General features: G+C 44.4%; 1 protein-coding gene across 1 annotated transcript in view; it reads left to right on the plus strand.

The window, feature by feature from the left end:
- LOC121289280 (phosphodiesterase 4D interacting protein) overlaps positions 1-25,681 on the plus strand; it is a 288,682-nt gene that overhangs the window by 60,507 nt on the left and 202,494 nt on the right. The window contains exons 3-5 of the mRNA XM_041208572.1: positions 2,905-3,028; positions 7,127-7,293; positions 16,959-17,118. Of these exons, the coding sequence (XP_041064506.1) occupies positions 2,905-3,028; positions 7,127-7,293; positions 16,959-17,118 (451 nt within the window). The remainder of the gene's footprint in view (positions 1-2,904; positions 3,029-7,126; positions 7,294-16,958; positions 17,119-25,681) is intronic.

Genomic DNA, 25,681 nt, shown 5'->3' on the forward strand with positions numbered 1-25,681 from the left:
GCATTTGGTGTCATGGTGGGCAGGGGGTGACAATATGGTGAGAAGGCAAAAAATCAGTTTCACGCCAGCATGAAAGCACAGCAGATGGTGTCCACCATGGCAGAACATGAATCTCGCTGGAGGCCGCTATGAACCCGCTAATGGGATGCAAAGTAAGGCCTGACTGGAATTGCACCCACGCCAGATTTATCATTATGTTAATGGGAAAACACTGGTGGGTCTTCATGGACATGGCTCCGCTGCAAAGCAGTCCATAGAAGGTGGGGAAGCCTCCATTGATGTCTCGGGTCTGCTTCAGAACTTCACAGTCTTGACCATGGGCTACTATGGATGATCAAAGGGAGGAGGAGCGGCAGCTGGACACCCCTGCATCAACCACTCAGGAATCTCACAGGCTATCCGCTCCCTCTGAGTCCCCTTTGCCTGTGAGCCCTTTAACCTCATCCTCTGTCACCTCAGAGGGAGACAGCCAAAGCAAGCTGGGGTCCTCAAGGCCTCAGTTCTCCAGGAGGATGCACGCTGAAGTCATTAGAGGCAACAGGGCCAACCATTGCACAGGCTGTCTCCACCCCTGCTGCAGAAGTCTGGGCAGCACCTTGAAGAAGTGGTTAGTCTAGAAAAGCTAAGAAATTCTGAGTAACCTGTAATGTTGTCTTCCAGCTTTATTGACAGGCTTTAGGAGTCCTACCCCTGCTTCACCCCCCTCCCCAACCCACCCCCCACCACCACTGTCACTAGCAGTTCAGCTGCACGCAGCCGGACCATGAGTGATTCTGGAGGAAGTGGTGTGTGTGTGGCAGGGCCTTTCAGTGCCTCATGCAAACACTCTCCCAAGCACCCGGAGCCTTCATCCATCACACTCATCTTACTGTCCTAATAATTTTCAGTGCTGCCTTTCTCTCTCAGTTCTCTTTCAGTTGTCCATCTGAGCTAACTTGCATCTCTGTGCACAGACTGATTGAACTCCCATTCAGCAGCTATGCCTGTCCTGCATGAGGGTCCGCACACATTCAATTTTGACAACAATGATAGCCGTCAAGTTTTTGATCAGCTCCCCCGTCCTTTTCCCCTCCCCCAGTCACACATGTCCTTTCTCCCATCACTGTTGATCCCCGCCCCCAGCATCACCTACCAACCCGAACCCTTGTCTTTCCAGGATGTCCAGATGAACGTGTACATTCTCTTCCTTCCTGAGAACCCCACCCCCATCCATACTGACCTCCCTGACTCCCTCCTTCTCACCCCCAGGGTCTACGTTAGCCTCTGCATCCCCACCAACCACCCTCGCCATCCCATCTACCTCTACCGACTCATCCTCACCCGCCCACCCTTCCTGTTTACACTGCCCTCTCTTTTTTTCACCATTTACTCCTACCACGCCCACCCTCAGTTTGATCCCCAGGAAGCTGTCCTTGACTCCACCTGTCCTACCTTGCACATTCACCTGGACATCCTCCACCCCTTACTCCATCCTCCAACCTTACTCCCTCCTCCACCCTTACTCCCTCCTTCACCCAGACACCTTCGCCCCTCTGAACTCCTTCCTCCACCCTTACTCCCTCTTCCCCCCAGATACCTTCCCCACTCCAAACTCCCTCCTCCACTCTTAATCCCTCCTCCCCTGAACATCTTTCCACCTCCAAACTTCCTCCTCCACTCTTACTCCCTTCTCCGCCCTCATTCCCTCCTCCACTCTTACTCCCTCCTCCCCTCAGACACCTTCCCCACTCTGAATTCCTTCCTCTCTCAGAGCTCCATCCCCTACATCTACCCCCCAACTTGCTGCATTCTCCCCATTACACGCTCCTGCCCCCGTGATCCCTCCTCCCCTCTCCCAACCTCAACCCCCTGACACCTCTGCCTCCCCTAGCCCCCAAACTCATACCCCTGGCCACCTTTGTTCCACACCCCCCAACCTCAACCTCCCGACACCTATGTTCCCCACCACCGCCACCCCCGCCCCCGAGTTGCGGCGGGATCTTGAATGGGAACGCAAATCCAGGAGAGGGAAGCAGAAAGAGGGTAAATCAGGGAATGGGAGATTCTGCGAGAGGGTGGGTCAGGGTCGGTGAAGAGGCAACAACTCAAAGGTTTGGGAGGGGGAGAGGCCACAATGCTGAGGGTTGGGGAGGCAGAGGATCTGCAGCAATCTGGATCATGGAGCAGGAGGTTCAGGAAGCAGGATTGGAGGCAGGCAGGAGGTAACTTAAGTAGAAAGTTACATTTTTCTTTCAAAATAAAATAAGTTTAAAAATATAAAAGTTATAGGAACTTAAGAATGTAGGAATTTAGCCACATAGAATATTGCACCTTAAGCAAGTTGTGCATTATTCAGCTTTTAAAAAGTTTACTTGCATAGGTGCATTTTTAATTCCTTATATTTTTCTGGTTCTTGTTTTATAAATGGTGTATTTCTTAACTGTACATGTGTATTTATTTTTAAGTGTACTATGATTTGTTTTAGTTATACGTGTCACTCTGTAACATTATTTCAGAGTCAGATGAAGCAGTGATAATTTATTAAGGTAGTTAATGTGGCCCTCACATTGCAGATTTTTTGCTGAAGTGGCCCTTGCTTGAAAATTAGTGAAGATCACTGGTATAAATAGAACATTTTGTAGTTCTATTGACTAAGCAAAGGAGGTGCTTTCCAAATAACTGGTGAAACATTTGTGGGCTATGCAGTGAGGTGAAAGCTCCTACAAGACTTTCTCCTGCGCAAATTCTGATGCATAAGAAAGATGATGGATAATTGGAATGCAGATTATAGAGGTTTCACCATATAAATAAAATGTCCATGTTTAATTGCCTTGAAATCTTTATATCAACAAAACAAGACAACACACTGATGAGTACCTTTTAAAACGTGAGCAAGTCATAATTTCCTCTTATTATGTTTGTCAGGAAAGCCGTTGAAAATCTGCACAACCAAAATGAGGCCGAGAACCACCATAAATATGAGGAGACACAACAGGAGACCGAGCATGTACAAGCCATTTTGCATAATAAGATTCAGCTTCTGCAGGAGGTGAGTGAAGATGTGACACAGCCTTGGACTTAATCTATGCCTTCCTTCATTTAACTGACCATTATGTGGAGTAAACCTTTTGTAAAATCAAAACATAGATGTGGAAGGCCCTTTAGCCCATCTTCCTAGCCCAACTATGAAAAACCTTTACATCACTTAACTTCACAATGCATTTCCAATAAGGAAGCCTTATTACATTATTTAAAGAATGATGTGCATTTTTAGCGTAGAGTGCTTAAAGCACTAAACTGAGTAACCAAGTGGGAAAATTACAGGCCTTAGTTCTCTGCTCCATTTAATTTCCAGTCTGAGTCATGCCAAATGGTGATGCTAAAATCTGTGGTGTCTTCCCACAAGAGTAACAGACAGCCAAGGGTCATATTGTAGGAGAGGTAGGGGCAGTCTTGAGAAATCTTCTGTCTTGGGGGATAGACACAGTTCTCTGCAGCCAACAGTGTGACTCCAGAAAACTGTGTTGCCTGCCCAGTGTCAGGGTTCAGGACATCTGCTCTGAAAGGGATAGGAACTTGTAGTGGGAGGGGAGGATCCAGTTGTCATGGCCCACATAGGTACCAACAACACAGGTGTTACTAGGAGAGAGATTCTGCTTAGAGAGTATGAACAGCTAAGGGCTAATTTAAAAAGCCGAACCTCAATTGTAATAATCTCTGGATTATTACCTGAGCCATAAACAAATTGGAGTAGGATAAATAAGATTAGAGAGTTAAATGCGTAGCTTAAAGGTTTGTGTGGGAGAAATGTGTTTTGGTTCATGAGGCACTGGCATCCGTTGGTATGGTCTTCACCTGAACCATGTTGGGACCAGTGTTCTGGCGAGGTGTATAACTAGGGCAGTAGAGAGGGCATTAAACCAAATAGCCGAGGTGAGGGATCAGGTGAGGGAAGGTGCGATAAATCAAAAAGAGAGGACATGACAAGAGAGCAAGGTAGCAATAAGGGAAATAATAATCAGAGCATGGCAGAAAGAGAGAAAAGGATAGAGCATACAAACTTAAGAGTGCATCAGCAAATAAGGCTAGAGGTTATGAAAATAATAAAAAGACAGAATTAAAGGCACTCCATCTGGATGCACGCAGCATTCACAAAAAGGTAGATGAATTGACAGCTTAAATGGAACTGGTATGAACTAATTGCCAAAGAGGAAATGTGGCCGCAGGGTGACCAAGCCTGGGAACTGAATGTTCAAGGTGATTCAGCATTTAGGAAGGATAAAAAAAGAAGAGGAAGTGGGGTAGCACTGTTAATAAGGGTGAGATCAGTACAATAGCAAGAGAGGATCTTAGATCAGAAGAACAAGATGTAGAATTCAGTTTGGGTGAAGCTAAGTTACAGCAAGGGGCAGCATATATGGTTAGGAGTTGTTTATAGGCCACCAAACATGAAATTAGAGGTGCATGTAACAAGGGTAATACAGTAATCATGACAGACTTCAATCTACATATAGACTGGGTAAATCTAATTTATACTAATGCCATGGAAGACAAATTCCTGGAATGTATATAAGATGGTTTTCTAGAACAGTATGTTGAGGAAACAACTAGAGAATGGGTTCTTTTAAATCTAGTATTATGCAATGAGAAGGGGCCAATTAAAAATCTTGTTGTAGTGGAGACTCTGGGCAAGAGTGATCATAACACTCTTTCACACACACGCACGAATGAGCGCACTCCCGGCTCAGGGAATGCCCCAGCGCACTTCTGGGCAGACATCATGTAAAATGACACCACGCGCCTGACCGGGGTGGGGGGCACTGATCGGGAACCCTCCCGCTCGTGCCCACTCCCGCACAATCCCCCCCAATGGGGCGGAAATGCTGCCCACGGTTTGCAACAAATTTATACTCCTTTGAGGCACAAGAGCCAGCAGGAAAAGTAATCCAACCATGGACAGTGTAGATGTAGGAAGGATGCTTCCCCTGGCTACTGGGCCTAGAACTAGGGGACAGTCTCAGAATAAGGGGTAGGCCATTTAAGACTGAGATAAGGAGGAATTTCCTCACTCAGAGGCTGGTGAATCTTTAGAATTTGCTACCCCAGAGGGCTGTGGAGGCTCAATCATTGAGTAAATTCAAGACAGAGATCAATAGATATCTAGATATTAAAGATATCAAGGGATAATTGGGTATAGCGCAGAAAAATTTTGTTGAGATAGAAGATCAGCCATGATCTAGTTGAATGGTGGAGCAGGCTTGAGGGACCAAATGGCCTACTCCTACTCCTATTTCCTCTGTTCCCACGCATCAACAGGTTTAAGAGTAAAGAAAATATGCATGGAGATGAATTACTTGGTGTGAGTCCTCATTTAAATTTCCTGCATTTTCAATGGGAGCTGGTAAGTGGTGGGCAGGATGATGTCTATGGCAGACTATTCATGACTGCCATCAGTGTCATATTGTGGCCACTGAATGAGTCCTCATATGCAAACAACACCAACAACTTGCATTTATGTTGCACCTTTAATGTAGTAAATTTTTCCAAGGCACTTTGCAGGAGCAAAGTTTGTCAGCATTATAAAGGAGACATAGGACAAGTGACCAAAGACTTAGTCAAAGAGTTAGGTTTTAGGAAGGGTCTTAAAGGAGGAGAGAGAGGTGGAAAGAATTAGAGAGGGAATTCCAGAGCTTTGTGTTTAAATGGATGAAGATACAAATGGCAATGCTGGTGCTAAAGAACTGTTGGGGGAGGGGGTGCAGAAGAGGCCAGAGTGGAAGGAGTTGTAGAATTGATTAAATTTTCAAAGATAAGAAAGCGTTCAAACATGGAGGGATTTGAACTTGAAAATGAGAATTTTAAAATCAAGGCTTTTGTATACCAGAAGCCAATGTAGATTAGCAAGCACAGGGGCAATGGTTAAATGGGACTTGATGCAAGTGAGGATATGGGCAGCAGAATGAGATCTGCTCACACTTAACTATGGTGAAAGATGGGAGGCCGTCTCTGATATCAGTGTGCAGCCAGTAATGGGTGTGATGACAATTATGTACGCCCAAAAGTTAAATGCTATGCAAGTTTTTACTGGGATTAATGCATGTAAGGTTGTGAGTGCAGAAACACTTCCAGGTGAAGGTTGGGAGTATGACAACACTCTGTTACCTCCTGGTCTTAATGGTAAATAATTCAAGCAGTTCAACACAAAGTGAGGGGAAATCACTGCAAATGACTTGCTTTGTACATTGCATTTGCAGGTGTAGCTGACTTTCTTACCTTGAAAGACCTGGTAAGGTCATTAAACTTTATCCTGCACTGCATTATCATGCATGGGTTCATAGAGTTAGCAGTGGCTGTCATAACAACCTTCTTTAATTGCCGCTCAGCTGCTCCCTTTGGGAGCCTGTACCATCTTTGCCAAATCGGGTCTTCCTTTTCTGTCTTACTTTCTCCAGCAGCACTTCCACAGCTAAGAAGCTAGGGGCACTCTGCCCTCCTCCAGATCCGACAAACAATATTTCTAAATTTAACTTCATGCTGTGCAATCTGTTTGTGTGAATGCGGGCCGATTTAAATTGTAGATACCTTTAAATCCTGTAGCAGCGTATCAATTCCTGACCCCCAGTAGCCAAGCACCAAATTACAGGTTTTCCTGTAACATGGCGCTCATCTTAAGTGCATTTGACACAGAAATCGTAAAAGGGTTAGCCCACTTGACAATGGACAGACAGAAATCATGCTCCACCCTACCTGCAGTCGGGATTTCACCTGAGTGACAAATCTATGTTATCTTATCTCCAACCCCAGCTCCAATCATTTGTTTTCAGTGGTATTATATTATGTTTTCCATCCTTGGCTCTTTTATTTCCAACATCTCTTTTGGGTATATATTCTTTAAGTCATCAATGTCAGCAAAGAGACTGTAAAGTGGTGACACCCATTTTATGCTTGCACTGACTCTTTTACCCACATTTAGACTAAGAAAAAGTTTGCCCACATGTCAATGCATCTTTTTGTGAGAGTAGCAAACAAAACATGACACATGATTTTACCAAATTGCTTCAAGAGGTAACAAAATTTGAAGATTTGTAAATTCAAAAATAAAACTTATAGAAATCTAATACATTACTTACTGTTCTGGTACATACAGGAAACCAGACTAGCCAAGAATGAAGCGGAGAAGATGAACGCTGTTGCAGAGGCCGAGAAACTACGATCCCTTGAATTGGAGAAGAAATTAAACAATTATAACTGGGAGAACCAAGAGAAGCTAAGATTATGGGAGACTAATGAAATAGCTTTAACAGAAAAGAACAGGTAAATACGGAAGACACATTTTAATGTAATTGTTTAAAAATAAAAGCTCCGGACCAACTTGTATTTGGATGGTTGATGCAAGGGCATGTTGCAGAAGTTTAAGTCACTGTTGCTTTCCTCTGAAAATGTGGATCTGTTGCTGCTGCTGCCTCTTGTAGCTATTCCAGCCAGGAGATCCTCTGTCATGGTATGTGATGCTCACCTGTCTTGTGCCATCCTCATACATCCACTGTGGTTTGTCTGCAACCACTCTGTGACATCAGTCATCCAACTATGCCTGGGTTGACCCGTCTTTCTACTGCCCTCCGCTTTGCTCTCTGGAACAGATCTCTCCACCTTTTAAGCTCCAATCAAATGGCTGAAATATTAACATTTTCTTTTCTGACTGTCACTTTTTAGAGTTCTTTTTGCTCTTACAATTTCATGTACCTTGTCATTTGTCTTATGGTCTGTGTATGCAATTTTAGCATACATCTTAGCATCCAGATTTCAAAGGCTTCTATTTTCTTCCACAGATTTTTACTTATTCCCCAGGTTTCTGAAGCATACAGGAAAGTGGATAGAATCCTATGAGTTTTTCCCTTGTTACAAGCTTGAGTTTTCTTGTTGTTAAAACATCCTTCATCTTCAAAAAATTAGTTCTGGCTGTCTCTATCCTTCTTCTAACTTCTGCATCACATTTACCATCTTCTGTTATTGCCCTAAATACACAGACCTATCTATTTGTTCCAGTGTGACATCATCCACTTCAATATTCACTTTAGTTTCTTCTAACTACATTGTTTTTGTCTTTTTGGTGCTTATACTCAATCCATATTCTAAACTTCTAGCTTTTACTTGATCTACGAAATTTGTAGCGTGTCTTTTGGTTCTTCTGCCAGTACAGCTATTCGTTAGTACTGCAAGTTTATTATGTTCTTGTCTCCAATTTTTATCCCTGGAAGTTCATCTAATCGCTGAATATTTGTTCTGTATATAGATTGAATAATTTTGGCAACAGTCCACAGCCTTTTCGTACTCCTCTCTTCACCGATTGTCCCTCTTCTCACGACGCTCATTATTTGGTCCCAATATAGGCTAAAGATAAATCTCACATCTTTCCTGTCAATGTCACATTTCAACAACATATCTATTAGCTTTTGGTGATAAACATGGTCGAATGTTTTTCATAGTCCATGAAGCATCTTTAAATGTTCTTATTTACTTCTAGATGTTTATTGATGGTTGTTCTTAGGTTAAATATTTCCTCTCTTGCTTCTATTCCAGGTCTAAATCCAGGCTGTGTTTCACCAATTTCTGCTTCAAATATTTTACTATTTCTTTCTATAATGATTTTCAAGATTACTTTAATGAGATGACTCATTAAGTTAATTGTTCTAAAATGACTGCACTCCATTGCTTTAGGTTTCTTAGGTAACTTAAATAATGAATGTCTCAGCTCACTTGAAATGAATCCTTTGGTATATATTTGATCACAAATTTCTGTTATCATTTCTAATTCAGTTTCTCCAAGGGCTTTTAGATGTTCTGTTATGACTTAATCTATGCCTGGAGCTTTTCCTGTACTCATCAATTTCAAAGTATTCTTTCCCTCTGACATCAGGATGCTTGGTTTGTTGTTTGCCTCTATATCTTGAGGACTTCCTCGATTTGGATCATTATACAATTCACTTATATATTCTGTCCAATTTTTTTCATACAATATTTTATCAGCCGTCCGCAATGGTGGCTTTTCACACCGTATTGTCCCAAACTTGCCGCATTAATTATGGTTAATTATGCTCTCATTCATCCACCACACCATCACCTCACCACTTCATCATGCTGGGTGCCATATTTAAAATGCAGCTGCGCACACACCTCTCAGTGCTTCTAGTGCATGACTGCTGCAAAGAAGACATGGCCCCAAAAAGCAAAAAGACTGCAGCCCCAGGTTCAATGACGCATCCCTCGAGGGCCTTTTGGATGCAGTGGAGGCCCGCCGTGATGTCCTATACCTCTGCTCTGGCCACAGGATGGGCAACAATATCACCAATCTGGCTTGAGAGGCTGTGGCACCGGTGGTCAGTGCCAATGCCTGCAAAAGAGGACAGCCACCCAGTGCCGCAAGAGCATGAATGATCTCTTCCGTTTCACTCTCAAATCACACACTCACAAACACATCACACATCCACAGGGCCCTCACTCATTGCCGGTTCAAGGGACATCACCACTCACTCTCTCACGTGCACCTTCATTGCCTTCATCCCATCCATGGGACCACTCACCACTGACACATGCCAGGCATACTTATCATCTGGCCTGACAGGCGCCCTGCTTACAATATCCCCATCTTTATTCATGCAGAACAAGCTGGCACACAACAAGTGGGAGAGGTCACAGGCCGGTGGAGGAATGCCCGAAATCAAGGTCCTCAAGCACTTTGAAAACAGAGCCATCTAGCCGGCCGGCGACAATCTGGACCATTCCTGTGCTGACGGTGAGGTCGGTGGTGCTCAACCAAGTGAGGATCCAGCAGTGCAACATCCATCAGACAACCATGCTGTGAATGATGTGTCCTGTTTCACAGGCCACTGCCATGCACTAATTATCTCTCCTTGCTTTCGCAGGCACATCTGCCAAACAGCCAACAGAGTCCATGACCCAGGGCCTCCAATAAAGCCCCAAATAAATCTCTGAAGAGGAATCTGAAGGCATGCGCCTTGAAGCCCTGTTACAGCGCTCGCCCACATCCTCCAGCAGCACAGAGACACACACTCCATGGGACCTAGCTTTAGAACAGCCTCAAGATCACAGTCTGTTGAGCACATTGCACTTTCTGATCCACAGCAGTTGGCAGTAGGGACCTTTCCGGTGTCCAGCACTTGAGAGACTGCTGGAGGCCAGAAATTTGCTGAGTCCGAGTCAGAAGATGGGCCTCTGGACTCGGTCACACTACAGTTGCTGCAGCTGCAAATGCAAGCTCGGTAACATCAGGAAGGGATGTCCGCCGCACTCCTCAAATTTCAAGGCACGATGGAGAAGTCTGCCCGCCTTCAGGCTGAGGTGATAATGCCGGCATGCCAACGTACCGATGTCAACACTGATAGGATGACGGCTGCCATGAAGACCTTGGTCCAGGTCATCGCTCTTGCACTGTTGTGTGGGCTGACCTCCTTCGCTGACACCATAGTTGGCCTCCAACAGTGTGTATGCGAGAGGGGTGCGGGGCAGCTCCATCTCACTCCAGCTACTCCTTCTCCTCAAGGAGTCAGCCAGGGGCACCCAAAGGAAGGAGAATCAGCAGGTGCACTCCCCCCTCATCCCCCAACCATTGGGGATTTTCCATCCAGATGACTCTAGGAGTGTGCAGCCCCTCTTTCTGTGACCTCTGCAGGTCTAGCTCCACAGGCTTAGGAGGGTGCCACTGCCACAAAGCAGGACCCCGAAAGCAGGTGGGGCCCACCAAGTCTCAGCCCTCCAGAGCACGCCCGCCAAAGTCATCACACACAGGGCATAGCAGTCAGCAGCTGCCTCCACATTCGCTGTGGATGTCTGGGGTGCACCAAGACGTAACATCAGGGTTAGGAAGGTTAAGAAGATGTAGTTGCACAGCTTGGGCACTGGTGTTAATCAATTGTACATAATGTTCACTATTATCAATAAACTCCCAAGAATATCTCCCTGCCTATGGCTCCTTGCTCTGATGAGCAGTGTTCTTGTCATTCAGATGTGAAACCTTTGTGCACAAGATAAAGGCAGGTGTCTTAGTCCAGGGCCTCTTCCCTGTGCTCTGTGTGGCCTTCAGGCCAAAGTGATGGTCCGCACACCCTGAACACATTAGTGATGCTTGCACCTCGGTGGTTCTTGTCATTGCTGCCAGAATGTCATGGGCAGGTGTCACAGAGTTCTCTCATTCTCTCTGTGTGCTCTCAGCACCTTTAAGGGGGGCTGGCCCCCATCTCTTCAGCATCTGTGACCAGTGGTGCTGCGCTCCTGAAGGAGTCGGGTGCTGAAGGCGGACAAAGGATCAGATGCTTTTAAAATTTCATGGCTGCGTCTCTATGATATGACCCTGATCACAGAGCACAAGTGAGCTGCCCTCGGCTAGACAGGAGTCAGAAATTCTCAGAGGCTATGTGAAGATCTATGGAGTGTCCTCACTGCATGTTGTCAATATCCTCCTGCAATCAAGCGACAGCTAGGGCCTCCACTGCATCTCCATGACAGGAGCATTATCACAGAGGGTATTCGCACTGCCATAAGCCAGACATTCATAGGTGTAATGTGAGGATCTTATGGTATCTCCTTATTGCATGCCGTCATTATGCTCTACAAATCTAGCAGCTATGAGGTCCTCCCGAGCCCCCGCCTCATCTGGCCAGGCGAGGGCCACCTTCGAGGGCCTCCTCACCCTCATCACTGTCAATGCCCCCCTCAACGGAGGAAACCTCCAGCCCCTGCATCTCCTCCTCAGCCAGCTTCTCTCCCAGTTGCAGCGCCATGTTGTAAAGGGCGCAGCAGGCAACAATGGTGTGTGACGCCCTCTGTGGGCTGTAGTAATAAAGGGGCAGAATTTTCCCCCCGTTGGGGGGAAAGTTTAGGAGCGGGCACATGGAGGCGTGCCTCCAATCGTTGCCCCAGATTGGGGGCGCATCGCCATTTTACGTGGGTAAGCCAACTAAGGCCCGCCCAGGGTGATGTCCGCAAGGAAGCTCTATGCACTCCCTGTGCGGGCTGTGCAGGGGGGGAATTCCCTGAGCTGAGAGTGTGCTCTTTTGCGCATGCGCATGAAAGAGTGCACTCATCTCCCTGAGGCTAAGTGGAGCCTCAGGGAGATCGGCTACTGTCTGAAAAAATTTTAACAGCAGAAGAAATAAATTTCCCTGACATGTCCCCTCATGTGACACTGTCACATGAGTTGGGACATGTCCATTACTTTCATTGACAATTTTATTAAAAATTTTTAAACCTACATGAAACCTCATCCTGCCCGTGGATGAGGTTTGATGCTTTTTCTTAAACCCACCAGGCCTCCCGGCCTGCCCGCCAATCTTAAGCTTGGATGGGCAAGTCCATTACTTTAACTACTTTGTCAATGGCCTCAATTGGCCATTGACAGGTTGGCGGGCACACAGCTGATTCTGCTGAGCCCCCGCTGACCTGAAAATTGAAATGAGGTGGGGTGACATCAGGAGTTCCGCCCACCCCCCGCTCGCTGACCGGGATATCCTGGCCATGGTTTTATTTAGTGTGTACCTTTAAGAATAATACTTGTTAAAGAAAATCACATAATCTGGAGTAACCAATAGGAGAGTAGCGCGGGCTACTTCAAGAGGCAGTGTAGAGAATGAGTTGGAGTTGAAAGCACACATGTAGTTGCTGCTGAGTATATTGTAACTAAACTTAATGTTTCCACCCAAGGAGTGTCTGTGAATCAACTCTATCACTAACAGTGCAACTCGGCCTCCCCTACAACAGTGTACTATATTGCAGGGCTCCTCCAGACCAATCCAGGCACTGGATCTTCATTTTCAGCATGCCAATGGTCTGCTACACCAGGAGGCTACAACATGAGCCTCATTATAGCTTCGCTCTGCTGCAGTCTGAGGCCACCACACAGGTGTCATCAGCCATATCCTCTGTGCGTAGCCCTTATCCCCAAAGAACCATCCCTGCAGCCTCTGTGGACCCTGGAAGATACAGGGATCTGTGACTGACTGAGAATGTAGGAGTCCCTGGAAACCATGTGTGGACCTGCAGGATGCGTATGTGGTGGTCGCACACTAGTTGTGCATTCAGCGAATGGAATTCCTTGCGGTTGACATAGTTTACCGCCTGTTGTGACAGAGATCTGAGCATCATGTGAGTGCAGTCAATGGCAGCCTGCACCTATGGGAACCTGAGATCTGGGCAAATCCAATCACTCTTGCATCCTGGCTCTCCTGGTCTTGGGCGAAATGCACAAAGTTGTGTGCCCTCGCAAAGATGGCATCTGTGATTTCATAGATGCGTTTCAGGGTGGCGGCTTGTGAGATCCTACAGAGGTCACCAGTGGAGCCCTGAAAGGAGCCACTGGCATAGAAATTGAGCAACGCTGTCACTTACATGGTCACTGGCAGTGGATGCCCTCCATGTCCCCATGGTGCCAAATCCTGCGGTAGCTGGCAGATGTGACCAACCAGTTCCCTAGTCATGCTCAGCCTTCGGTGACACTGGTTTTCGGTTATCGGCAGGAATGAAAGGCAACATCTATAGACCCTGGGTCTAACTAGATGCCAAACAGTGATGGCTCACTGTGGCTCTTCAGAGGCGTGTGCGTGAGCCCCAACCGATCCTTCTTCCAGAGGGTGCTGCTCCTCCTTCTACGCAGCCAGGCACCTCAGTTGCTCTCTTTTCCATCATCTTTGCACTCTGTAAGCCATGAGGTATACAGCTAGTTCACCAGGCTCCATGATTTTGATGTACTTCTCCTGCAGGATGAAAGAGAGAGATGCATGGGTTAGCATGGGTGTACTAAGAACCCCTCTTGGTTAAATCTGAAGGCCCCTGAACACATCCTGGAGAGTGCTGGCACCACTTGGATGGCCGGGGATTAGTGCATTGCATGGCTGCCCAAAACCCACCTTCCTCCGCCCCACTCCACCTGACCAATTGGCAGCATCTTTGCCTATTGCAGTGCATGCTGTGCTCTCAGCTCAGGCACAGGAATTCTCCTAACCCGTTCTGCAAGGCTGCACTGTTAGCTTGAACCATGGAGGAGTCTGGTCCAAACCAGGTTGATGACATTGCAAGGGGCTGTGATGCCTCCACCAGTGACTGCTCCATGGCCAGTTTTAGCAAGGAGATTGTACAGATTGGGACCAGTTGTCCAACTGTTCTGCAGCCCACTAAAAATGCTCATTAGTTTGTAGTCTGTGCCCGAGGGGTGAAAAGCTCAGGAGAACTTCGGTGGCACTTTGATACCTTTGCGTTGCTTGAGTGGGCAGATAAGCTAGAGGCCCGACTCCAGTCATATCAATGTGGCTGCGCCTGAACTGTCTCAGCTGCAGAGAGATGGTCACTTTATAGAAAGTGTTCCTAATGCGTGGCTGCTTCCCTCACCCACCCACCCCCACCCCCTCACCCCCCCACCCCACACATACTTGTGGTCTATCTTCAACTGCAGGACAGCCTTGCCCTACACCCCGCCCCCCCCCCCACCCCTCCCCAAAACGTGACTCAACCTTGAAGTCCAACAGGCGACCTGGGTGAGCGCACCACATGACTGTGTACTCACCTCCGAGTTCCCCTCAAAGTGCAGCCTGCCAAGTGCACGCCTTTTGTATGCTGTTGTGAAACACGTCGACATGCAATCACACCGAAATGGGGGAGGGGATGAGTCCAGTGGACTAGCCTTATATGCTGATGTATTACAATGAAGTTCCCAATGTCCGATGGCGAAAACGTGGCCCGCGATCGATGGGCTGCATGGACAATCGCCAACTGGTTTCATGGCGTCATGAAAATGATTTTTGGCCTTCTCACCATATTGTCCATTCACACCTCCAAACATGCCCGATGTCAACAGGCACGGAAAATTCCGCCGTTTGTCTTTTATGCACTACTATCTGTTGTTATCCCTATCTTTCTATCTGTCAGATATTTCACCTTCTGCTGGATAACTCTCATTTTTTGATTTCTTTCCAGCTCCAATACTTCATTACACATCTTGTTATACAATATCTCTTTAGCCTGCCGACATGCATTCTTTATTTTCCTTTCAATTTCATCAAACTCAATTGTGTTTCTCTTTTTTCCTCTTTCTTTCACCATTGCTAGTACCTGTCATCCACTCCTTGTCTCTTTCTCTTTTTCTCTTTGGTAACATTTCCTTTGCAACATGTTGTATACTCTCATGTTTTTCCATTTGCCTTCTATTTTTTGTTTTGAGCCCTCTCTTTGTTCTAATTCCTCAATCCTTAGACATTCATACTTTTTTTTTACTTTAAGAGTAGATGTCTCTCTGATATTCTCATCCTTCAACGTGTCAAGGTCTAAATAGTCACACATCTTTTTCTCTTTTGGTATTTTCAGTTTCAACTTAATTTTTGCCACAAGGAGACAATGATGTTTTTTTATCCATGCCGGGATACATATGAATGCTCTTTAGACTATTTCTAAAACATTGTTTCACCATCACATAATCTATTTGATTTCTACATACATCACCTGGACTTTTCCAAGTGTACCGTCATCCTTTTGGTGGCTTAAAGAAGGTGTTTGCCATTATCTGGTCATTTTCTTGTCAAAATTGTATCAGTTCTCTCATCTTTCCTTTTTCCGTCCAAGGCCATATTGACTGACATGAATTCCTGATGTTCCTTCAATGATTTTAGCATTTAAGTTGCTCTTTACAATTATCACATCAATTGATTTAACTTGATCATAACACTTCAAGATGTCATCATAAAATGTCTCTATTTCCTGCTCACTGTGATCTTGTGTATGACAACCAGATCAGAAGGCTTTCCTTCAATCTTGATCATGCTCACTCTTTGTGAGATTAGCCAGTAACCTTGATCTGATCTCTTTTACTAGGATTCCTACTCCATTTCAATGTTTCTCACCTCCGAGAAGTAAAGCACATAATTCTTCTTTTCCATTTGGGCAGATTCCAACCATCTTACTTCTGTAACTGAATACATCTAAAACAAGTTAATCAAAATTTCCACTTGGAATATTCATTTTCATTCATTTTATTGTGACTTGAATGTGTATTCAAGATCTGTGCTGAAAGAACTGTGTTTTTAGGTGTCCATTGCTTCAGGTGTGATGTTAAAACAAAGTCAACTTTACTTGTTCTAATGAACCTTAAGAATCCAATCACACTATTCAAAGGAGGGCACAGTGTTCTCTTCGAGCGAGGGCCAACACTTAACTCTCAATATATAAACACCTAAAAAAAAAACTGCATTGTAAGCTCATTGCCATTTCTGGGCTGCCAGTGATCTTGAAATGGATGTTACAGTTGCAATCACTGGAAAAATATTTTAAAACATTTCAATGTGATAGTGCATTGCATAAGTTCAAGTATTCTATTTTTATTGTTATGCAAATATATTCTAGCATACTAATACCAGACAGTATAGTCTGTAAAAAGCTATCACAGAACTTGTACATGTTGTTTTGCAGCTGCAATTTTGACAATATTCTGAAAAATTTGAAAGTCAAGCCAGTTTTTCTTGTATATATCTTAAGCAACCGATGCTGGTGGTCAATTGCAATATTGTTGAGTTTAAGTGTTGAAACATCAACAGCTCCTTGTTTTTGCTTATCAGTATTGAAAATTATCATAATTCTGCCCCAAGGTCTTGCTGATAGTGGTACATCTCAATGGTGCTACACTATTAGATCTACTGGACTTCTCATAGAGTCACAGTGCAACAGCACTATGCTGCTAGTTCTAATGGTTGCCTCATGATGATTTGTCCCCCAATGATGCAGTTAAAAAGTGTTTTACTGCTGGAGCTTGTAAGGTATTTTAAAGGCAATGCCACATAACAGAAGTGAATGCAGTATTCCACCACTAAGTTAATGGAGTCACCTTGCAGTCAATATTTTTATGTATAGTATTAAGATTAAATGGCCATATTTTTTCATTTAGGATTTTCAAACTGATGTGAATATCTTTTGTGGTCTTCCAGAGTTATAGATCAGCTGACCCAAGCACTAAGAACCAAAGATCTTCAGATAGGTCAGTTAAATAAGGAAAACCAGAATGTGATGGATAATCATGTTGGAGGTCTAGAATATCGTGTGGAAGAGCTCACTGACACACTGCGGCAGAAAGAAAATGAAGTTGAAGTAAGTGCTTATTTAAAACCGTTAGCGTAAAAGTCAATGTGATTGACTGCCATCTACTGAATCTTAATCTCATCCTCATGTCAATTGTGGAAATCACTATAAAATATTCAATTGGATTTAAAATATGTGCATTCACACTACACAATTCTGATTGGTTGGAGCTTATATGGAGTAAATTTTATAATTTATGACTCCTGGTCCTGAATTTTATGCAATGGGAGTGAACATCAAAAATTCAGACATGGCGATTCATACATCCAATTCACTGTCCACTTAATTTACTGCCCATTAATTTTAATGTATAGATAATCTTGCAAGCCACAATGTGGTCACTGACCTCTGTACCTGAATTCTTGATGTGATAGAAAATTGTGCCTGAATGGGGCAGACTGACTTTCATTTAGTCACATGGTAATGAGAGCTCTGTGTTCAAGATAGGAATGCAACTTTAAGTAGTTGAATAAAATACAATATAGCTTTAAGAAATTATTGGCCTTAATTGCTTTTAATTAGGAATGACACCAGCCTATAAGAATAAAAGGCAGGGAAATGGTTCACTTGGAGAGGGGAAACAATTCAGTGGTTAAAGAGGTATTTGGGAAAGTGATAATTATCACTGGCTTGTTCAGTGCTGCAAGTAAAGACAATACGAGGATGAATTTGTTTCAAGATCTAGTCTGCATATCTAATTGCAACAGGGGCCTTGGCCTGCTTCAGCATGGTGCATGTAATGTTAGGAATGGGATTTGGGCATTCTGTGAAATAATTTTTTGGCTGGGTGCTATTATAAAGAAATGTTAGTGCTTTATATTTTCTGTGAGGAGTATCAATTAGTAGGACATAACCCTAATCTCTATGTTCTGTTAGCCCTAGCACCCCTCTCAAACCCCTCCAAACTGTAATCAATACATCCTTTGAATGAATTGCTATGGACCTAGTGGAGTCTTTGCAAAGTTTGTCAAGGGATAGTCAATATGTGACCGGTTGTTTAGAGGCTATTACCTGATGAAACATTCATCCAAAAATATTATCATTAAATTGGTAAAGCTTTTCCAGGGTTAAAATTCCAAAAGATACTTAGAAAGATTGGGAAACTTTGTTTCTCTGCAAACAAATGAAAGGTCTACGTTTGTTGTTTAAGATTTTATGAACTGCAGTATATTATCCCCCAACAGATGAGTTGTTAGAGCATTTTAATAAAACTTTGGAAAAATATATTAGAGCAAGTAGTGGACTAAGTTGCCTTGTGGTGTTGCAATTTGAGAAGTTCCACAGGGTTTTCACTTTGAGCTTCTGTATAGGAGACAACTTCATGGACTTCTAGATATTTTTAGAGAAGAATGTCCATCTTGAAACGTGGTGAAACACATCCTGAAAATGTGGGAATGGATGGAAACAATCACTCCTGTATCAAGGGAACACCTAGAAAAGGCCCAAGAAAAGCAATGGGTCTATTGCAATAAGCAGGTCAGGGTGAGGTCATCACATGAAGGTGCAGCTGGAGACTAAGTGCTTAAATCCAGGAAGTGAAGGAGTTTTAAGGATTGATCTCTTTCTAAAATCTAGTCAAGTTTGTATTTAGCTTAACTGTAACAGTAAATTGTAGTTTCTTTCAGTTTTAGTCAGCAATAAACTAGGTCCCTGCCTAGACACACCTGCAGGGTAGTTAATTAGATAACTAGTTTGAAACAGTTCCCAATTCAGCAGTGACTGACTCATCTCATTGGAACTTAAGGCCTGGAATTTTGCTCAGGTCAGATGTGCAGAGTCAGGACTTTTGCAGCTTTGCAAACCCAAGCCTGGGGATGGTGCCTTGGAAGGTCAGATTTTCGTTCTGGGGTGGCAGGGTTCTCTGGGAGTCAGGCCCACTACCCCCCGAATGACAATGGAGGCTATGGGTCTGAAGGTGGGCTGGGCAGAAGGCATTCGTGGCCAAGATGTTAAAAAAAGCAATAAAACAAAAAACCCTCCAACCCTCACCCCTCACAACCCTTCACCCCCACACAGTCTCCATGCCCATCCATGCCAACCCAAGTCACCTCGTGCCCTCCATAGCCCCTCATACACTCCATGCCAACCTATGCCTCTCTACCTCCCCCAATCCCTCATATCCTCCATGCCAACATGTACTCTACCCACCCTCATGGACCCTCATACACTCCATACCAACATATGCCCCCCTACCCATTACCCATGGTCCTTCATACCCTCCATGCCAGCCTATGCCCCTCCACCCATGACCCCATAACTCTCACACCCTCTATGCCAACCTATGCCCTTCTTCCCACCCCCTTTATAGCCCCTATGCCAACTTGGTGCTAACACATGCTCCCCACCCATCACTCTTTGCCTTACACCTACCATGCCAACTCACCCAGTATAAAACATGAACAGACCTCAGGACCCATGCTGATATAAAATAAAATAAAATTCTAAGTTATTTTTTAAATAAGCACGCTGGTTCACAAAAACCCATTCACTACATTTACATTCCTTCAACTACATCCATATAAAAACAAACATTTCATTCAAGTACTTAATCCTATATAAAAATAAACATTTCATTCAAGGGCTTAAGTCCTTACAAATAAAATGGAATTCATAGTCCCACTTCAAAGAGTCTATAATCAATTGAAGCTGTCAATCAAACTGTGAAATAGAAGGCACCATACTATGATAATGGAGGGGTGTGAAATCAGTCATGCAACATTAATCCAGTAATGGTAGCCACCAGGTTTATGTCAACAAACAAATGAAATAGCAAGCAATGCTTTTTTTAAACACATCAGACATTTTTTTCAAAGATTTAAAGGGCAGTAGTTTTACATGGCCTTGGATAGCTTGACAATTACCTTTGATTGTTTATTTTGACATTTTTAACAGTTCATGTTGTCACTTCTGACAGTTGCTTTTGATGGTTTATGTTTATTTTTGACAGTTGCTTCTGACAGTTCATTTTGAGACTATTGACAGTTCTAATGAGCCTGACAGTTAATGGGGAGAATTTTCTCCCCATCGATTGGGGGGGGGGGGGCACTGAGTGTGAGCAGGGGCAGGCAGGCGTGCAACCATTTGGCGTCCACGATCGGCTGTGTGCCGCCATTTTATGTGGGCAAGCCAATTAAGTCCTGCCAAACATGACGCACACCCAGAAGCACTGAGTGCTCCCTGTGTGGGCGAGGGGAAGAGGAAGAGTTGAGGCCTGGAGCTGCCTCAGGAAGATTAATTTGGGTATGCAAAATTGAAATAAAGAAAAAAAAAATCAGACGTGTCACTGTGACAATGTCACAAGAGCTGGGACATGTCACTGAATTTTAATAAACATCTTTATTACACTTATAAACCCTTTATGAAACCTCACCCTGCCTGTGGATGAGGTTCCATGAAAAATGCGAAGGCCACCTGGGCTCTTCACCTGCCCGCCAACCTTAAGGTTGGACGGGCAGCCCTGTTAATCATTTCAATTACTATTTAAATAGCCTTAATAGGCCTTGGACAATTCGGCGGGTCCGCAGCCGACTCTGGTGCACAACCGCCGAACTGAAGATCGGAATAACACGCAGTGACAACGGGACGCACGCCTGATGTCACCGTGTGTCATTTTATGCGTCGGCAAACGGGGCCCACCCTTGCACGCCGACCAGAAGATTCAGGCCAATGAGTTTATGCAGTATTTACACACATTCATGTTTAATTTTAACAACCCCAAAGGGCACCTTACCTCCCCCAAGGCACACCTGACCTTCCACAAAGGTATCCCAGGACCAAATCAAAAATGGTCCGACCTCTCCAAAGGACTCCACAAAGTTCAGACCTGTCCTACCAGGTCTAACCTGTGCATGTTGTTTTTCACACACCTGGGTCACCAAAATTAGACATGAGTGGAGGCAGTTGCCTCTGTGAAACGCGTTTGCGCAAATCTCAACCTGGTCCCATTCCACAAATACGGGAGTTTAGCAAACGCATGAAGTAAGTAGCATGAAAGTGCAGCTGGAGACTGGGTGAAGTGAGACGGAATGCTTAAATCCAGGAATTAGGTAAGTAGCAGAGGAGCTGCTGTTCTGGCCTTTTACAAAAAAAGAGGTGGTTCAAGAGAGGGAGCTGGGGACAACGAGATTTGAGAGCTGAAGTCCAGAGGTATTAAATAGGTGTGCATGTAGATAATTGGTGAATTTTATTTATTTTTCCCTCTAAACTGGGGCAGTAGTTTAAACTGATTGTGGGGAGATTTAGGTATTATATAAAATTTAGAGTGTAACTACTTAAATTCCATAATATAACAATTGATAGTCATTCAGTGATATTCTAAACTTGAAACATAATTGGTTAAGTACAAAAAAAATCAAGCTCGCAGGGTAGATGATGTGTCACAGCTGTAGCATGTGGATACCTGTGTGATCTATAGCAAACACATCTGTAGTAAGTATCGGCAACTCAAGAAGCTTTGCCCCTGAGTTGATGTGCTGGGGTCCAAGCTTTAGACATTGCACTGCATTGAGGGGTGTGGGAGTGAGAGTTACCTGGACAGTTTGTTCCAGGAGGCAGTCACACCACTTAGGCTAGGTACTTTAGACTTGGTTTGTGGTCAGGGACAGGAGGGTATGACTGTAAGGGAGGCAGGTTTAGGGATCCAAAAGGTAGCAATTTAACAGTCTCAGCCCATGCAATTGTTCCATAGGTTTGAGGTTTTAGCAGCTTGTGTTGACGAGACCAGGAACTGTAGGGAGGATGAACAAACTAACAACAACACTATAATGCAGGTGGCCATTTAAGTTTGGGGTGCAAAAAGAAATGTAGTAGTCATAGGGGACCGTATAGCTAGGGGGATAGACACTGTTCTCTACAGCTGAGAGTGAGAATCTTGAAAGCTATGTTTTCTGCCTGGTGCTAGGGTTATGGACATTTTCTCAGGGTTGGAGAGGATCTTGGAGTAGGAGGGGAAGGATCCAGCTGTTGTGGTCCACATGGATGCCAATGTCATAGGCAGGACTGAGAAAGAGGTTCTGCTCAGAGAGTATGAGCAGTTCGGGACTAAATTAAAAAGCAGAATCAGAAAGGTAATAATCTCTGGATTGCTACCTGAGCCATGAGCAAATTGGCATCAGGTAAATATGATCAGAGAGTTGAATTCATGGCTAAAAAATTGTGTGGGAGAAATGGGTTTCAATTCACGGGCACTGGCACCAATACTGGGAAAAGAGGGAACTGTGCTGTTGGAATGACCTTCACCTGAATAGTGCACTGGCAAATCATCTAATGAGGGATTTTAAACCAGGCTTGTCCAACCCACGGCCCGCAGGCAGGATTGTGACTCCCAGATCCACTGTCCAAAATGCCAGTAAGACAGGTAAGTGGAGTTGAAGATTCCTTAGAGGACTGCTCCGCCAGTCACAGGCCTATCAGCAGCAACTTTGGGAGAGAAACAGTCACTGATTGGATGAGCAGCAATTCCCAGGGGCAGTAAGTGTGCTGGGGAGAGAGGGGATTTCAGGGGGGAAAGAAAAGAGAGAATTTGCTGTGGGTCCTGGGGAGAGAAGGTGCTCCGGGGTCCGAGAAGAGAAGGTGCTCTGGGGCCCAGGGAGAGATGGGTTGCGGGGCCCGGGAGAGAAGGTGTTGCAGGCCCAGGGAAAGATGGGCTGCAGGGCCAAGGAGGTGGGGGGCGAGGCCGTGGAGTCCAGTTTGGGGGTGAAGAGAGTCACTGCTGGCGGTGTCTGTGAGAGAGAGAGAGAGAGTGTGTGTGTGTGTCTGTGTGTGCGTGTGTAAGACAGAGGGAGAGAGTCAGTGAGTGAGTGTGTGAGAGAGAGTGAGTGTGTGTATCTGAGAGGGGGAGAGAAACAGTGTGTGTGAGTGTGTGTGTATGAGAGAGAGAGGGGGATAGTGAGTGTGTGTGGGAGGGAGAGATTGTGTGTGTCTGGTTGTGTGTGCGTGTGTGAGAGAGAAAGAGGAGAGAGAGCATGTGTATGTGTGTGTATATGTGTGTGTGTGAGAGAAAGAGAGAGAGAGGGGCAGTGAATGTGTTTCTGGCTCACTCCCAGACTCAGGAGTCTTGGTCACCCTCATTCCCACACACCAACTCTCACCCGCTCTTTCAGTGGGTGAGGGTGAGTGAGGAAGCACCCCAAGACTGGGAGTGAGCTGGACACACAAACTCTCAACTTCTTACACTCTAATGGTCATTTTTATTAGTTAACTTTTTAAAATTATCAATTTATTGCTTTCATATTGCCTTATTTTTGCTTAGCAAATTGTTTCTTTTCTTCACACAATCTTTTTCTTTGAAATTCATGTATCTTACCTGCTCATCAGCTCCTTGGAAATGTGGGTCCCCACACAAAAAATGTTGGATGAGCTTGCTTTAAACTTAAATAGTTTGGCAGGGAGGAGGGAGAGAGTTCATGTGAGAGGAGATTTGGAAAATTAAAGAGAAGGACTAGGCAATAGTGCAGGGTAGCAATGCAGATAAAGATAATCTGAGCATTACAGGAAGGAGCGGAGCATACAAACATAAACATGCACCAGCAAATAAACGTCAAAGCACAGACAAATTGTAAAAATAAAGAATTAAAGTCTCATTATCTGATGCATGCAGCATTTATAACAAATGGATGAATTGATAACACAAATAGAAATAAATGAGTATGATATAATATCCATTAAAGAGACATGGATACAAAGCGTCCACGGCTGGATTCTGGATATTCACGTGCATTTCACATTTCAGAAGGACAGGAAGAAAGGAAAAGGAGGTGGGATTGCTCTGTTAATCAAGGATGAGATCAGTACAGTAGTATGAAATGATCTTGGTTCGGAAGATCAAGATGTGGAATCAGTTTGGGTGGAAATAAGAAATAGCAAAGGAAAGAAGTCAATGGTGGGAGTGGTTTATCAGCTCCCTTGACCGTAACTACATTGTAGGACAATATAAATCAAGGAATAATGGTAGCTTTTAAGGATATACTGAAGTAAGCATGAGAGTTCATAGTGTGTATTCGGGACAAGTTCTTATAACAGTACGTTCTGGAACCAACCAGAGAGCTAACTATTTTAGACCTGGTAATGTGTAATAAGACAGGATTAATAAATTACCTCATAGTAAAGATTCCTCTAGATAAGAATAATCATGACATTCACATTTCACATTCAATTTGAGGGTGAGAAATTTGGGTCTGAAACTAGTGTCGTAAAATTAAATTAGGGCAATTATAAGAGTATGAAGACAGAGTTGGTGAAAGTAGAATGGGCAAACAGGTTAAGCTTTGGCAGACATTTAAGAAGTGATTTCATAATTCTCAACAAAGATATATTCCATTGAGAAAGAAAGACTGTATGAGAAGGATGCACATTTGTGGCAAACTAAGGAAGTTAAGGATGGTATTAAATTAAAGAAAAGATGTATAATACTGGAAAGTTTGGTGATAGGCCAGAAGATTGGGAAAATTTGTTACACTCGTGTCATATGCCCCTGTGAACCTACAAAGACAATGGACATTTTTACATTTTAAAGAAGCATAGAATGTGGACAATTTATTTTGACAAAATGGACTTCAGGAGGACCAGGTAACCTTTTTGTGCTTTCTATACAGACAGGGACTAACTCATGCCTGGACATGTCTCTGGAAAGTCATTAAAATAAAGATGATCTTTGGGGGGACCTTCCATTAAAGAAACACCAGAATGCAACATATCACTGGTGGAGTTAACAGCTACTATTGTTTGGATGTTTAGAGAAACTGAAATACAATGGTCACCCTGGACTTGGTGTCTGCAAGCTTGAAACTCCACAAAGTTGGGTGTGAATAAGGTGCAAATGGCTATCATTCATTCCCCATTGTGTGATGATGGCTAATACTATCGAATCATTTATGTAGATAACTGGAGTATTGATTATGTGGTCACAATACAGAAACTGGCTTGAAATTGCAGTTATCTTAACATTCCAAGAACAGCCCAAAGCAGGCTGTCTGCACAAAGACCACAGAAAAAGGAAGAACCCTGCCTCAAAAAGCCCTCTCAGGCAGAGAAGTGGGGAAAATTCATTTTACCTGCAGAAATAGATATCTTCTGACCACAACATTGTCTGGAAAAGTAAAAAATATTCCATCCTCCTTTGTCTTCAGTGAACCAAGAGAGAATCATTCAGGCCTGCAACATTTCAACTTCCATCTTAAGGACTGATAATTGGAGTGATTTTTTTTGACCCTTTAAGTAATCTAAGTGCACATTATATCTTCAGAAATCATGGGCTGAATTTTGCCCTCGTTGGGCAGGCGCGGTGGGCGGGCCTGGGAGCGGTCACAAAGCCAACTGCCACCCACGATCAGGCTCTGACCGCGATTTCACACTGGCTGGCCAATTAACGGCCAGCCAGTGTGAAACGTGCCCTGCAACAGGGTGGGGGGGGGGGGGGGGGGGGGGGGGGGGGGGGGTGGGGGGTGCAGGAGGAGCATGACTGTGGAAGTCACGGATGCGTGCAGTAAAATCTCCCTGAGGCACAGAGCTGCCGCCGGAAGCTAAAGATTTTTAACAATCAAAATAAAGATATTAAAAATGATGAAAACATGCC

Source organism: Carcharodon carcharias, chromosome 16 (genome assembly GCF_017639515.1).
Source record: "Carcharodon carcharias isolate sCarCar2 chromosome 16, sCarCar2.pri, whole genome shotgun sequence".
Lineage (NCBI taxonomy): Eukaryota > Metazoa > Chordata > Chondrichthyes > Lamniformes > Lamnidae > Carcharodon > Carcharodon carcharias.